A 16,604-nucleotide genomic window follows, 5' to 3' on the forward strand; every position below is an offset into this window, starting at 1 on the left:
GAGAGAGAGAGAGAGAGAGAGAGAGAGAGAGAGAGAGAGAGAGAGAGTCCAAGAGATTCCAGGTTCTTGATTATTGCCATAAACATGGACTCTGGTATGCAAGGTGTAGAAATCTTGACGGCAATTTTTCTAAGAGAGTTTTTGCCATTAATGCAGATTTTTAACGACTTTAATTACTTGGCGTTCTTGACATTGGGGTTCATGCAATGTCGTATCTTCCTATGTTCCTATAGGGAAACCTTACGTAAGCTCGAAGTTCTTGATTCATTTTTTGGAAGCAATTTGTGCGATGCTTTAAGCTCACGGTCTTCCAAAATATATGAAAGGTCCTTACGCATCTTGTGAGAGCCTCGTAGTAGTGAAAAATTTATCATTAAACGAATTTCTAAAATCGTCAAGACGCTGTAACAATATGAAGACATTGAAAAATATTTTCGGTAATCAGCTTGCAGTCGGAAAGGTTTAACATAAAAGTTATCTCATTTGGACCAGTAACATCCGCAATTTATAAAAAAAAATTTCCTTAAGGTGATGTGCATCCAAATGTTCACCTCAAGGCGTGCATAATTTTCTTACTTGTTCTTACTATTCCTCATAAATATCAACTAACACACACACACAAGAATACACTCACTCATACTCAAACTCGTATGCCTAGGTACTCGTATGCAGAATAAAGATAAACGGCTCGGCATAAATGTTAGCATATCAATTACCAGACATTTGAAATGCAATTAAATTGCAATGTAATGCAAAACGTAACAAGCATTTAAATAATGGGCACGAAAAATACAAAAGATAAAAAATAAGTGAGAGAGAAAGAGTGAGCGAGTAAATGTGCGGTCGAGAGGGGAAGAGGGGAATAATGCCTGCAATTTTATTATGGGAGTATAAAAAATTTGCAAAAACACGATCATAAAACCATAACGTGCATAGAGTTAGAAAATACAAATTAAATAAACTAACTGGACAAAGACAAATGAAATGAATGAATGCGGTAAGGTGAGGCGAGATGAGGTGAGGTGAGGTGAGGCGAGATGAGGTGAGGTGAGGTGAGGTGAGGTGAGGTGAGGTGAGGTGAGGTGTGGTGTGGTGTGGTGAGGTGAGGTGAGGTGAGGTGAGACGTGGCGAAGTAAAGAGGGAGGGTTTAAGCGGACGTATGGACAGAAAGATAGATAGATAGACAAACGGACAAACATAAGGTTGGCTGGAAACGTGTAAACACCACATGACATCGAACACGCGCGTGCGCGCGTGCATAGATGTATGTACCTGGGATATATGTATATTTTTATATAGATAAATATGTGCATGCGTCTGCGTCAGAGTAAAGTATTTTAAATATTGTTTAAGCGAAACTGTTTGTTTTATCTGCTTTCGTGTAACCGTACTTACACACATGCATAAATATATTATAAATAAACATTTACATACCGGTGTAAAGATATCTATATATATGTGAGTAATTTGAAGTGATTAAATTACAATTTTCCTGGTTTTTGTGAAAATTAATTTCATTATTATTTTACTTTTTTTCTTTTTTGTTTTTTTTTTTTTTGTTGCTATTCTTTGTTTTTGTTTATTCAGTTAACAACAAAATAATAATGCGTTATATGTCTGTTATTGTTTTTGTATCATTTTAGCAGCGTAAGCTGTCACCGACATGGGCAGTGAGCACTACTGCTTGAGGTGGAACAATCATCAATCCAACCTGTTAGGGGTGTTTAGTCAATTACTACAGGACGGGAGTCTGGTGGACGTCACATTAGCTTGTTCAGAGGGCGCTCCCATCAGAGCCCATAAGGTAAGTTTGGCGCTTTTTCTTAAAATTTTTCCAAAATTTTCAAAATCACGTAAATATATGTAAACATGAGCATTTATTGTACATATATTTCAATAGCTTTATTTATTTACTGGCCAACCTTTATTCATATGAAAATAAACTTTGGAATTTATTTAATTATTTTGACGGCAAAAAATTTGTCTAAACCTCATTCCACCTAAGCGGGAGTATTGAAAATTCGCCCAAGTTTCACATAGTCTTTCTTTCGTTCTTTCTCTCTCTCTCTCTCTCTCTCTTCCTAAGTTTTTTTTGCCATTATTTTCTATAGCCTTTTTTACTAAGATTTAGTTATTTTCTCTGGATCATTAAGAAATGGTTTCATGTTATTTATCGTTCTCGCTATCGAAGTTAGATAGCGTTTTAATACATACGCATTATATATGGTTGCACGTAATTTAGTTTCAAGTTGACAGTGAACGCAAAATGCGCATGGTCGCTGTTAACTGCTAGTTGGTCTTCTCAACTAGTAAATTGATCAATTATATGTTAAGCAGTTAAGTAGTTAAAGCATAGCTAATAACTTTGCAGATTGCTTTGATCGGAAATTTTTTCTTTTTCTTTGTTTTTCTTTGCTGACGACAATCAATAAACCAGAAAAATTGTATTATAGAAAGAAAGAATTGGCTTAGGGAAAGCATTGATAAGATAGTTATAAAAACCGTTGGTCAAGGTGAACCAGTAATCCTTGCTACACGGACATGAACTATCTGGTATTTCAGTTGATTTCCGGGACTTGCAGCGGAAAGCAAAAATCAGACTATAGCGAGCCTTTAAAATACTTTTAGGTAAAAGCTTGTAAAGCTGGTTGAGAATATCACTGTATAGGCTGACGGAAGAAATCGATGAACGTATAACTGAAGAAAATGAAAGGGCATGGATGACGGCAAACGAACATATAGATGGGCGATTTGTCAAGAGGGAGAAAGGAGAGAGAGAGAGATAGATATATATATATATAGAGAGAGAGAGAAACAGACAAATAAACGACACTTTGGGCGAATAAAAAGGGCATGGATTATCGGAGGGCAGTCGTGTTGATGGCTAAGGATAGCGTACGAAAAGCGTACGTGTAAACGGACGAAGGACAGATGGATAAATTAATGCAACAGGTATTCCCAAGAAAAGGAAGATAGTAGAAGAATGTGAAAACGACAAACGGACTAACACGTAGTAAATATGTAAATATGTGGCCGCGTGAATGAGATCGCCAGATGAGTGAATAGAAGGAACAGAAGCGAATATATGCACGAGTAAATGACAAACAGATGCAACAATCAAGAAGGGAACGAATAAACCTACGAATGAACGGAGAAATCAATTAACCCATCTTTTGAACGCAAACAAAGAACAAGTTTTATCTAAAGATCTATAAGAGATTATTGGAATGCATAGATGCATAATTTCCTAATCTCATTTTGTATACATATATACATAGATATATATATATATACATAGATATATATATATATACATATATATATATATGTATATATGTATATATATATATATATATATATTAATAGTTATTAATTATATTTTTAATTTACTTATAAATAATTAATTTTATACTTAAAATGGACTAACGATGACAAGTAATTGTCGTTAAAATGAAAATAAGAGAGAAAAAAAAAAAGAATGAAAAAAGATTGATTTCTTGTTTCCATTCTCCCACCCATCCTTGCTTGCCCTGCACAAAAATGTCAATTTTATATTCACTTTTGTGTGCATTTTTTTTTTTTTTTTTTTTTTTTTTTTCGTAACATATAACGACAACAATTACAATAATAATAACCAGAAAAATTAACAATTAAATTTTTATAGATAAAATTAATTATTTGCCATAAAAATTTAGACATTTCATTATGAAATCTGTCATAAACATGTTGCACAACATGAACAAATTATGCCACACAGCAGCAGATAGACAGATAGACATAGACCAACAAATTTTCTATTGAAAAACAACGTACAGTTGTTTTTGTATGCATGAGCATGCAACATAATTAATCAAAAGGTCATTGTGTGTTTTGTTGTTTTGCGTTATTTTCCAAACACAAACAAACAATAAATGACTGGTGGTGTGGCGTTGTGTATAAGCCAATGAACGGATATATGCGTTTATTACGCTGGAGCATGTGTTGTACAATTGCGAAATTTTGCAAACCAGCAAAGAAACAAAGAAAACTAAAACCGAAAAGATCAAAACAAGCAAAAAAAAAAAAAAAAAAAAAAAAAAACTAATAGAAAAAAATAGAAAAATCGCAAAACACCATAATTGTGTCAAATTGCCGCCAAAAATTTTTCATTAATATCCGACTGATTTTTCTCAAACAAAATAAATGGTATCCAACTACAGTTCCGTTTACGTTAAAAAGCCAATGCTGACTAACATTATGTATACATTGTATAAGTTAATTGTACGTTTTTGCTATTTATTAGTACATTTTGCTTATTTGTTTCTCCGTTAAGCGTTTGGGTGATTTTCTCCTTTATTTATTTATTTATTTTTTTTTGTTTGCTATTTTTTACTTTAACAAAATCAATAATTTTTACTGAATATGCACCTACAATCGAACACAACACAGCCACAACAACCATCACCAAAATTGCCTAAAATCAAAAAGAAAAAAAAAATATATATATATAAAAATAAAAATAAAAATAAAAATAAATAAATAAACAAATAAACCAAAAAAAAAAAAAAAAAAATTAAAAACCACTTAATAATACTTCGAATATTTATTAGCATAACATGGCATAGATACTAACAACAACAAAAAAAAAACATTCTTTTATTATTGTTTTATTTAAATCTTTTTGGTAAAACACTAACTCTTGACGTTTTAACCTTATGAGTGAGCTAAGCGCGATGTGTAAGCTTTTCAGTTAATTTCTAAAGCAGAACACTTTGCAACAATAAGCTGAAAAAAAATTGAAATTAACAACAATCAATTGGCCGCTAACGCATATAACGTTGGCTGGTAAACAATACAACAGTTTTTCCCTTTATGCATAAATATGTTTCTTTGTGTTTAAGTATGCATATATATATATATATATATATATATATATATATGCATATTGTAGTATGAAAAAGCAAAGCACGCGTGCCACTCCCACTAAAAGCGGCAGCACCCAGAAAATGGAAAAAAGAAAGAAAGAAAAAAAAAAAAACAACTCAAAGCCAATTCAAAAAGATTCTGTTTATGAAAATCTAAGCTTTACACACACATTCATGCAAACAATATTAAAAAGCGAGACACATGTGCGCTTATGCACATTCACGCATACAAATGTATATTTATGATTTGTTAAACCGATGGAAGATAATATTCGCATATTGTGTTGTTGGTCTTATTGTTTTTGTTATTGCTTTTTTTTTTGTTTTGTTATTATTATTGTTGTTGCATTTAGAGTGCTTGCCTGCCTGCCTGCTTGCCTGCCTGCCTGCCTGCTTGCCTGCTCTCTTGCCAACTTGTTAACATAAATTTGCAATTAGAGTTTTGCCACAATAACAATAACAGAAACGAATATAACAAAAACAACAAAAAACAACAACAATAATAACAATATAGTTCAAATTGTTGCAAATTTACAATACGGTATGAGCTCAAATGCTTGAAGATCTATGATTATAATGGTTATTGGTTACAAGTTGCTGTTGCTGTTGCTATTGCTATAGTTGCTGTTGATTTTCTTTTGGTTTTTTTTTTTCTATCTCTCTCTCTCTCTCTCTCTCTCTCTCTCTCTCTCTGTTTTAATTTTTTTTTTTTTTTTTTTTTTTGCCTAGCGAGTTATTATTATTACAACCATTATTATTATACGTTTATTTTATAAACATTTACATATCATTCAGGACGTATTCACAATCGAATACGTTTGTAACATAAACATACGTCGTATGGTTTCTTTTTTTCTAAGATCGCACAATTCTCATATGTTTCTCTTTAACGTTACATACCCATTGCATACGCATGTGTGTAATTGCTTTTATTCTATTGTCTCATCTACTGTTTCATATCACAGTATAGTATATGTGTTCTTAACGTTGGCAAATTATTTAAAAAAAAAAAAAAATTTGCCGTCACCGCATTTTTACATGCTTTAGCGATACTCTGCAGTCGTTATAATCTTTAAGATAAGTGACCAACTAATCATTTGAAAAAATTCCATCCATTACTTACACATTCGTAATGTTCCCACACAATTAAGAGGGGGACAGGTAAAAAGTGAAAGGAGCATAACAAACACCATGGGGATGGGGTGCGTATGAAAACGGAACTCTCTCTTCCCTTTCAATGGCATCATTGTTTTCCCATTTGGACGATTCACATTGCGTTATGTGATTTCAAACGCATTGTCTATTCTACAATCTAATCAAATTATTGAGGATAGCTTCCTGGAACTAATTTATTGAGAATCTTTGCAATTGCTTGAATTTAATTTCAAATGTCTTTCTTATATGAAACACGAAACACGAAACACGAAAAACATTTCATCATTGCTAGTGTTCATATGAATTTAATTAATCAATGGCATTTAGTGTTCTCTACCTGCTTTTTACTCCGTACAATGTTGCTCAAATAAAGTTGGGTAATACGAGAAGCGTAAGGACTTATCCCTCCTGGAAAGACGCATCGAAGATCTCCTTAAGTGTTCAGTAATCAATTTTTTTTCTTTTTTTTTTTAAACTGGCTCATATATATATTTTTATATTTTCATCAGAAGTAGATTTTCACTATCAATATAATGCAAATCAAATTTACTTGTGAAAAAGAAAAAGCAATCAAACATCTTGATTTTGAAATGAATAAACTCGCGTCACTTTCAATTGACAACACATTCAATAATTATTGATCAGCGTTAACTTGTCGTTGAGTTCCGAGCAAGGTATAAATCTTTCCATGTGCCTGTGGCACATCTATCCGTCTATTCTCTCTCTTAACGAGTGGGAAAATATCGCAATTTTTCGATCCTTGTCGTTAGTCCAAAATTCCGAAAGGCAAACGGACGACATGAGCGGGTAAAGGCAAATGAATGGATCGAAAGCATTTTGATTTGTTAAAAAAACAACGACAACGAAACAAACGACAAAACTACACTTCTTTCAAAGGAAAGCGGAAAGGGGAACTTGTGTCCACAACTGATTTTCGAATCTTGAACCAATAATATGAAGTTAAGTACAATCGAGTGTGGCCGGACTGACATCGCATCTAGACGTGAACCTATGTTTCTCGGTTATACGCCAGGTGCCTCCTAACCATTCGACAGCGCGGCAGCCGTTTGCGTAAGAATTTACGCTTCTTCAAATGCTTAAAGCGAAAGAAGAGGCCGAGGGGAAAAAGGGAGATTTCAAGCTTTTTGAAAAAGGTAATCAAGAAGAATACATGTCTCAATACGATTTATTAAAAAGAAAGTATTTTCCATAATTAAGATACATTACATACGACAACGTATTACTTTTTAAGTTCTATCTTCGATATAAAAAACAGGTATTCTTGTTCTGTTTTTTAAACGTATCATAAAACAAGTTTCGAACCCGCCTCCTTAATAATGTTTGAAGTTCCGTTACATATAAACAAATATTTTTTCGGTAACTTGTCCAGCTCTACCGCTTTAAGCGAGACTGTAAAACACGGACCAGCAAATTTTGCATACAATCAAAAATATGTCTAGGCTTGGAAAGAAACCTTTCTAGTATTTTATACGATTGAAAAAAAAAACCGTGCAAAAAAAATTGAAAATGAAAATTGATGGGAACGGCACGAACATTGGCTTGCGGCCAATACAATACATAATCGGTCGCACCTCAAAACGAAATTAAATATGAATTCGTTTCAAGTTGTTCGAAATCGAAAAGGAAGGAAGACTTTAATGTGGTTAAAGAAAAATGTACTTTGGCAACATTGAAAATTACGATCACTCTTAAAAAGTTTATTCTCAGATTATACCATCAATATAAAAAAAAAAAAAAAACAAACAAACAAATTAAAACGAAGAATGTAAAGCTCGATAAAAGTTATCGATTATCCGGGCTTAAAATAATACTCAGACCTCGGATTGCCGAGGAAAGAGAGACCTCGTCGTAGGACTTTAGATTACCTAAAATTAAAACTAAACTTTTCTCGTCTAATCCACGTTGCATTAGATGACTCGTGTTCCTCTTCCCCTAAATCCAACAATCCTTTTTCTTTGGGCTAAATACATAATAATAATAATAATAATAATAATAATAATAACAAAGCATCTTACACTCTAGAAACATTGCCTGCCTGCACTCTCTCGCATTTCACTGCCTGGCTGTCATTGGCTTTGTTAAACAAGCTCAAGGCAATGCGGAAACATACTTTTTTTACCTATACAGCGTATATTTCTCTTAATTTCATAGATAAGTTGTTTTCACTTACGCGAACGTATAGTAAGGGAAACCGTAACGAAACTCCAAAAAGAATTAATTTGCTTTATAATAATAATCTACGATCTATGGTATAGTAGATATTGGCAAGCATTATCAACAATTGATCTCAAGGTTAGTATAGGTACAGCTCTCGATTATTTTCTATTCAAATTTTCACTTACTCCTTACCAACACAAACCTAACGACCTATGTGTTAGATGAATGTGTTTGGGAAAAATGTTTTTCGTTTCGATTTTCCTCTAGTTTTTGCTTTTATTTAATTATTGTTTTTTTTTTTTTTTCTTTTTTAAGGCTTGCATGCGGACACAGTCAAGTAATTCGTTGGTTATTTAGTATTTTTTTTTTTTCGCCCTAATTACGTGCATAAGTTTTGCTTCCTGTAGATGAAAATAATTAAGCCATTGTGATAATTTTCTTTAGCTAAACTAATAGAATTCAATTTTCAAAAATTTTCCCTAGAACTATATAAAATCATAATAATAATCTTTAAGATTCTTCTTATGTGCAATAAAATAAAGTCAAATAACAGCAGTTTTGCTCAACTATTAAATATATTAATATCTATTCCCAATCATTCTCGATTCTGTTGCATTGCAACTTTTTCTTACAACAGTTAATAATAGTGAACTATAAATATTAACCAACCTATCGCTCAATTACTTAAAAGTTATGGTTAAAAGAACTTCTGATCAGCAGAAGATATGCATCAAAAACTTAATATTTCAAGATTTACTAAAATCCTGTTCGGATGCTCAGAGTGAACAGCTCGTATTTGTTGAAGGATCAATATCCAATAATAATTAAATATCCAAAGTACACCTTAAGGCAAATAAATCCTTTTTGTCTTTCAGATTCGAACTTAAGCTTGGCAATAAATCGTCGTACTACATATAAAATAAAAGTGATTAATTGATATTAATTCCAAAGAAAAATCTAAAAGTATTCAGCAAAATATATATATATATATATATATATATATATATATATATCTTAACATATAGGAAGACATCCGGTTGTCCAAAAAAAAAAAAAAACCAAACATTTACTAATATCTATTAAATCATTGAAATTGATTAACATCACTAGAAAAATCCAGTTTGTTTAGGGACACAATAATTAAAGCAAAATACCGGCTGAGCTATCATTAAGCAAATTTCTTATAACAGTAAGTCAGTCACATGCACGATAGAAACATATTTTCGGGTTATTTCTACAAGCAATGATAGCAATTTCAAAAGTCTTTTTCACATTTAAATCTAAACTGAACATGCAGTCACTTATTAAGGAAAGAAAAAAAACAAAAAAAAAAAAAGACTGACATTATTATTTACAAGACTTTTAACACTTGCCATTTATAAAGCAGACCCACATTTAGACCTACGTTTAAATCGAAAACAAAAGCAAACAGAAAAAAAAAAAAAAAAGGAAAAATCAAAACAAAATATGACAACATATTGGCTGCTCATAACCGTTGTAGAGTTATGTAGACGTCGTATAGGTTAAAAGATATGTGAACAATAAAACTACTATTTAAGCAATAACAACATAACAATCTAGTAGAGACAGCAGCAGCAGCAGCAACAATAATAATAATAACAATATATATATATATATATATATATACATATACACACATGCATACACACATACATACATACATACATACATACATGCATACACAGTATAGCTAAGTTTATTTTTTTATATTATTATGCCTTTTAACACTGGTCCTCCTCCCCCAACTCTTTCACTCCGCCATTGTCAGTCACCTTTTACATTTTCATAAACATATACATGAAATGAAAACGAAAAGGAAAAAAAAAAAAATATATATATATATATATATATATATATATATATATCAATATTTATATATATGTATAAATGTAGAGGCGCCTATGACAGTTAGACTGTCAACAAGTTAATGAGTAAATTTGTGGCACTAAATTTTTTTATATGGAAAAAATAAAACAAAACCAAGGCAAATGAAACTAAAACGAATACAGTAATAAAACGAGAAGAAAAACAAAATACTGTGAAATTAAGAAGTAAGGAAAGAAAACAACAATGGCAGGAAACTTTAACTATATCTATTCTGTGTTAAAAATAATAATAACAAAAAAAAAAAAAAAAAAAAAAAACAACAATAATAACAATTATTATATAATGATAATGTTTGGTGGCAGTGATGGTGGTGGTGCTTGTGGTGGCAGACTTTGCTAAAAGTTGCAAAATTACTAAGAGTTGTCACTTGTCACTAATGTACGATCTGCGACATGCATATGCACGCAGTCTTGCAAACAAAAAACGAAAAATCAAAATAACGAAAAACGAAAAAACTAGAAATAAAAAAAATAAACCAACGAAATAAGCAACACTCTTACATATATATATATACTTGCGCAGCGAGTTACTGTTACGGAATTTCAAGTATAGAAAATTTATGACAATTTGACAATTTCCTAACAAAAGAGGTAAAATTATAGATAGATAGATATGTTATAGGTGGGTGAGCGAGCAACTTCGTGTGAGTCAACAGACACCCATATGCCTGTAATTTTTCTATTCTGGGTTGCGTGCTAAATTGGGGGAAATTGTCATTCAGGTGATACAGGTGATAATACGATTTTAGGCATTTCCGAGAGATGAAAAAAAAAATTCAATTTTTACTACTAAGCAAGAAAAAAACAACAAAAAAAAAATACGATGATATTTTAAAAATAAAACAAAAAAAATTAAAAAAAAAAAACAAATAGATTATATTCGTGTTGCGATGAGCCTCTCATACCGGCCATCATCATGCACTCCAATGGAATTGCAAACCACTGCATGACGTAATCAATCGAAAACATTTCCACATTCAGTTTTTAACTCAAAATAATCAAAGTTTCATCTTGACATCGCTTCGCGGCTTTAAACTGCAATCATTTTCCTGCTAAGGATCCTTTTGCAAGCGCATTATTCTTACCTTAAACCTTTGTAAGCAAAAGGTTGTTAATGCTTTGTAAAGGCTTTTCTCAAATTTCCGCCCAGTATCTCTTGTGTGCACTTTTTCCGACTTGGTGATAGACAAGCCATGCCTACCTTTGTTCAATTTTAATTTCTATTTTTATTTTTTTTCATGTATTCATTCGTTCGGTTACATAGATATTATCTAGTGCGGTATATTGATTCGTAAGCGAACCCAAATTTCATAGTTGGCCTGCGGTCACAACGACTGTTACTACTAAAATAATTTCTATGTTTAAATTCAATTTTTCATTTTCACATTTCGAAAGAGGGACGAGCAATAAACAACGCAACTCGATCGATCAAGAATCTCAAGTCGATCATGATGGATCATGTTTTTTTGCGCTAATAAAGAGAAACACGTCTCTACACTTCTATCGTTGTTTTGTGGCAAATGTAAAAATATGTAACGTCAGTGTAGAGAGCCAACTGAAAATTATTTCATAGAGTTATCGATATGAGATTCTTAAAAGGGAATCTGCTCTTCATGTTGTACCTGAGTTCGAACTACAGAAAATTATGTAAAACTTTTAACGAGTGCGAGGATTTCGTATCAATCAATTATCGTAAAGATATCTTATTTTTTGTGACTAAGCCGAAAGATCAAGTGGGCTCGTTTTTGTACAGGATTTAGAAGATTGCTAAGGAATATTTGCTTGCATCACACTCGAGCTCAATAGTTGCTATGAACTGTAAATTGCTGACAAAAATATATCAAACATTGTTTTAAAATATTTTTTGCAGTCTTCCAACTATTGTGCTCTACTCGAGATTAATCGCGTCCATTTACAGACTTGGCCGCCGTAATTAAATATAATTGTTTCAAGAATCAGCCTTGCATCTAAATCCTAAGCATTGTGAGCGCATCAGGAATATACTACGCGCACTCAAGTCTAGATAAAGATAACTGAAATATTGCAGAGAGAGTTTCTAAACAAAAAAAAAACGCCTCTAGGTAGCTCAAATGGGTTAACAAAACTTGTTTCGATAGTGTTATGTGAAAAGTTTTCATGAAACTATAATGATTTGCGAACATATTTTCGTATCAAAGATAGAGCAAAACTGTGCCTGATCCTAGTCAGTTTAGAATGAGACGTTTTATATACCCTATCTTGTTTTCGCTACATTATCGTATAATAAATAAATTTAAAGCCGGGAATGTGGGCAATCATTTATTAATGAATACTTTTTCCTTTTCAATTTGAAGGGGTAACACGATTATAAATGAAATCAGAAAACCATATTTTATACTTGCATTTACCTTAATAGATTCTTTAATTCCCTTAGAATGGGTCGAGAAAAAATCATTGAGTGAAAAACATTTTTTCCTTGCAATTTTATGCTCTTCCCCAAACGTTCGGAAAAAACTTCCTCAGCTAAACGAATCCGGGCTGGGAATGTAAATTTTACGGGTGTTACCCGTTGCTTTTTCAACTCAACTAATAAAATGAAAAAGTCTTTGAAAAGTATCTTAAGATGCTTCCAAACAAAAATATAATTGTGTCGCTACCTCGCGACGGCCGTTAAATGAATTTGAGGAGTAAAACATTCGTAAGTCTTCAAAGAAATAGATTAAAGAAAAACACTTGAACTTTAAGGGTCGTGGAATGGCAAGCCAACAGAAAATGGAACTCAAATTCTTTCCAATAAAGTACATGGCTTCGAACACATCTCCCAACTTTAAAGGTCTTTTTTTCGAAAGATAATTTTTCAAAATAACAAGAACGGGAACATTCCTCCAATTTCCTTCCTTTTGATTCGAATTGTTTGCCACATCTTTAAAATGACATAATAGATATTTTCAATAAATTAATTTGAATATTAATTTATTAACAAAATATTACCCTTTTTGATCAACAATTAAAAATTTTTTCATTCCCTACGCACTTCTGGATCTGCAAGAATGTAGATTAAATGATATCTCTTCTTCAAAGTTTACAAAGCCTCTTATATTGAGGATGGGTCCAGTGTTGTCCATTTTTAATAGTTTTTAAAAATAATTTTTTTCTTTCTTTAATACTTAATTCTGAGCTTAATCACTTGCTAGTATTTCTTTATCTTTCCCTAAATTCGGGAAAAAGCTTTCAATAATACAATATCTTTAAGGCGCTTTGCTTTTTTAAGGATATAATTTTTATTTCTATTATTATTAAATACTAAACTTTTTATGCATAGTATAATATGCTAATGACAATCAAATCTATTTTTACATATGAAAGAAAACAATATGAAAACATTATCAGTAGATTTTAAGTTATATATAGGAGGCGGTTTTATCGAACTCTTAAAATATCTGATGAAAGCATAAGCATTTTATTTCATAATCGAATCATAATCTACACAAACCTATACTACTCCAGTATATGAAATATTAGAAGCATAACGGATCAATTGTAGATAGCTTAAGTAATAAAAATGAATTCAAACAACATTTTCCGAATTGATCGAATCAGCTCGAATATCGTTAGCTTTTGATTTTGTTGACCTAACTCAGCGATAATCAGTAAAAGAGCATTAAATGCTTACAAAAAAATATCATGACCCACACACTTTAAAGAATGCAGAAGAATTTCGTTAGTTTTTCAAGTGTTAGGTATTCAATAGTCTTCCTATTGGATTGTAACAAATCATGTATCCAAAACTTTCGCTTAACACTTCTTTCGTAAAATTTCTTTATATTAAGGGAATGCATTGCTTATGCTATCGCTTGGTCACTATCAGTTCTTGAGAATAATCGTGTCCAAGTCCAATTGATCATTCGGAATTATTAAAATCATTGCTTATAAGTCGAGATATGAAGAGAATTTATTTAAAAATTAATAACACTCATACGTTCCGTGATACTGAAAAAATGAAATATGTGAGTGCTTTTTTTTACTTTAGATAATTTATAGAAAAAGCCAACAAACAAGATTCCTGAAATTGAAAGGTCTACCTACACAGAAAGATTAACTAAAGGCAAATACGATAAATTGATTACATTGATTCCGTGATATCAGTCTACACAAATCAGTAGATAGATAACGGTCTATCAACACATGTCAAAACTAATTAACAAAAGCAGTCAAACATCACATCAAGAATTTCAGGAACACAAACACATTCGCAAAGGCAAATAACAACAAATGCAACAACAACATTGAAAACGAAACATAATCACATACATAGTCAATGGTGCATAAACTCTGAATTCACTTTACCAATACCAAGATATACCAATATAGTAGATAAATATATATATATATATATATATATATATATATATATGTGTATACATATATGCGTGTATGCGATTTGTGTGTATGTTGCTTTAATGAATTTAACTGATCACAACACTAGATACAAAAACGAGACATGTTGTCAAACATAGCCACCTACAGTGCTATGGTGTTAGAGTAGCTTACAGCAAGAACAACAATAACAACAGCAACAAACAAGAAAAAAGTATGAAAAAAAGAGGAAGAAAAAATAAAAGAAAAAAAAAACAGCTCTTGTAGGTTCATATCAAAGAGAGCTGAGAGAAGGCAAGAGGCAAAGAAGGAAAAAACCTAACTGTCAATTACGTTTTGCTATTACTAATAGAAATAAGAAAATAGAAAATAAAACTAGAATTAACAGTGTAGGGGAGCGGGCAACGTAAACACATAAATTGATTACAGCAAAATGCTTCGGTAGTTTTAAAACAAAACGAAAGCAAAAACCAAAACAAAACTTGACATGACCATTTGACTTCAAACATATAAACCAACCTAATAAAAGAAAAAGAGAAAGATGAAAAGCGAAAAAGAAATATAGAAAGAGAAAGAAAAAAAAAAAATAAAGAAAAAGAAAAAGAAAGAAAATAGAACCAGAACCAGTACCAGAAATGACTCTGGGAGAGGTGATGCAAACATAATAGCATCATACGTTTTTTTCACTAACAAAAATATGGTAAAAGTAAGTTGAAAAAAGAAGTAAAAATTCTTTAAAAAATTTCCTAAAGTAATCGACACTTTCATAATCCCTAGGGAAGATAGTCGAAAGCAAAAAAAAAAAAAAAAAAAAACGAACAGATTAAAGAGGATATGATTTCTCTCAGTTTTTCTCTATTTTGAGGTAATTTTTTTTCCCTTTCAACAACTAAAGCAACTGCCCTTAAGGCTTTTTATATCCAGCTAACAATTTGTAGGAAAAAAACAAAAAAAAAATATCTTTCTTTTTTTGATATATGGTTATGTGGCCATATGAACACTACACGCCGTCACATAATTGTTGTTTCGCTCTTCAACAAAAACCACTACGATTTTTTTCGGTTGTCCTATGTGCCCAGCCAGAGCCAAATATTTTTTATTTTTTATTTATTTATTTTTTTTTTAATGTTTTTTCTTTCAAGTGATGTTTAACTCAATTTGAAACATTTATTTGCTTAAGCTCGAGAAATTGCGGATTCTGTTTGCGTAGTTGTTGTTGCATTTTATGGAAAAGCTAAGTGGCCCAATAAAACAGTGTAACAGTTTGTCCAGAAATATCTACAGCGTTTCCATTTTTCTTCTTTTTTTTTTTTTTTTTTTTTTGTACCCACCACCGAAGAACGCAGGTATACTCATTTTGTCGTAAAGTGTGCAAAACACAAAAGGAAGGGTAAATACCCTATAAAGTACACATATATATATATATATATATATATAATATGTTCTTGATCAGCGTTAAATTCTGAATTGATTAAGTCATGTCTGTCCGCCAATCTGTCTTCGTGTCTGTGTGGACCGTCAAATTTGGTATATTAAAATTTGGCCAAATTGGTCTGAGCTCCGGCCCGTAGTAAGGCGTAAGGCTGAAATTTTCCACATTTACTTTACGAATAACTCTATTGGCTATGTGCAGGAATGGCAGTGGAATGGCCTATGCAAACATAAAATTATAAATGTTTAAATTTTGACATTAATAAATATGGTGGATACGTGGTCGATGAAACTTTCCTTAACAATTCCACTGATATGGATATCAAATAATAGGATTTGGCCAGCAAGCTATGTTTATTAATTCTTAATTAATTATAGGGGACATCATCACGTGATGAATTAATTTTTTTTTTTCGACAATATCTTGTAGTGAACTAATAGGTGAAAGGTCAATTTTCTTCTTCATTTACTTTTTTATGACCATGAATAAATGCATTGAATGCGAAAGATTTTAATGGCGGTGGGTATGCGAGATTCGGTCCCAGCCGAATATTCTTTCTTATTTTTTTTTTTTTTTTTTTTCCATTATGTCTCGTTTTTGTTCATTTGAAAAACTTTTAGTAGCGTTGTCAGATGAGTTAAATGCACTTAATATGTTATTAACAGATGTTTG

The 16,604-nt window shown here is 31.6% G+C and overlaps 1 protein-coding gene across 4 annotated transcripts in view; it reads left to right on the forward strand.

Annotated features, from left to right (window-relative positions):
- The window catches only part of LOC119642658 (serine-rich adhesin for platelets), a 327,583-nt gene that overhangs the window by 196,636 nt on the left and 114,343 nt on the right, over window positions 1-16,604 (forward strand). For 2 of the 4 annotated variants that reach the window (XM_038041894.1, XM_038041891.1), the window contains exon 2: window positions 1,644-1,804. In XM_038041894.1, the coding sequence (XP_037897822.1) occupies window positions 1,664-1,804 (141 nt within the window). In that variant the 5' untranslated portion in view covers window positions 1,644-1,663. The remainder of the gene's footprint in view (window positions 1-1,643; window positions 1,805-16,604) is intronic. The other 2 variants (XM_038041910.1, XM_038041903.1) reach the window with 1 other exon arrangement.

The sequence above is a fragment of the Glossina fuscipes genome, unplaced genomic scaffold (assembly GCF_014805625.2).
Source record: "Glossina fuscipes isolate IAEA_lab_2018 unplaced genomic scaffold, Yale_Gfus_2 0, whole genome shotgun sequence".
Lineage (NCBI taxonomy): Eukaryota > Metazoa > Arthropoda > Insecta > Diptera > Glossinidae > Glossina > Glossina fuscipes.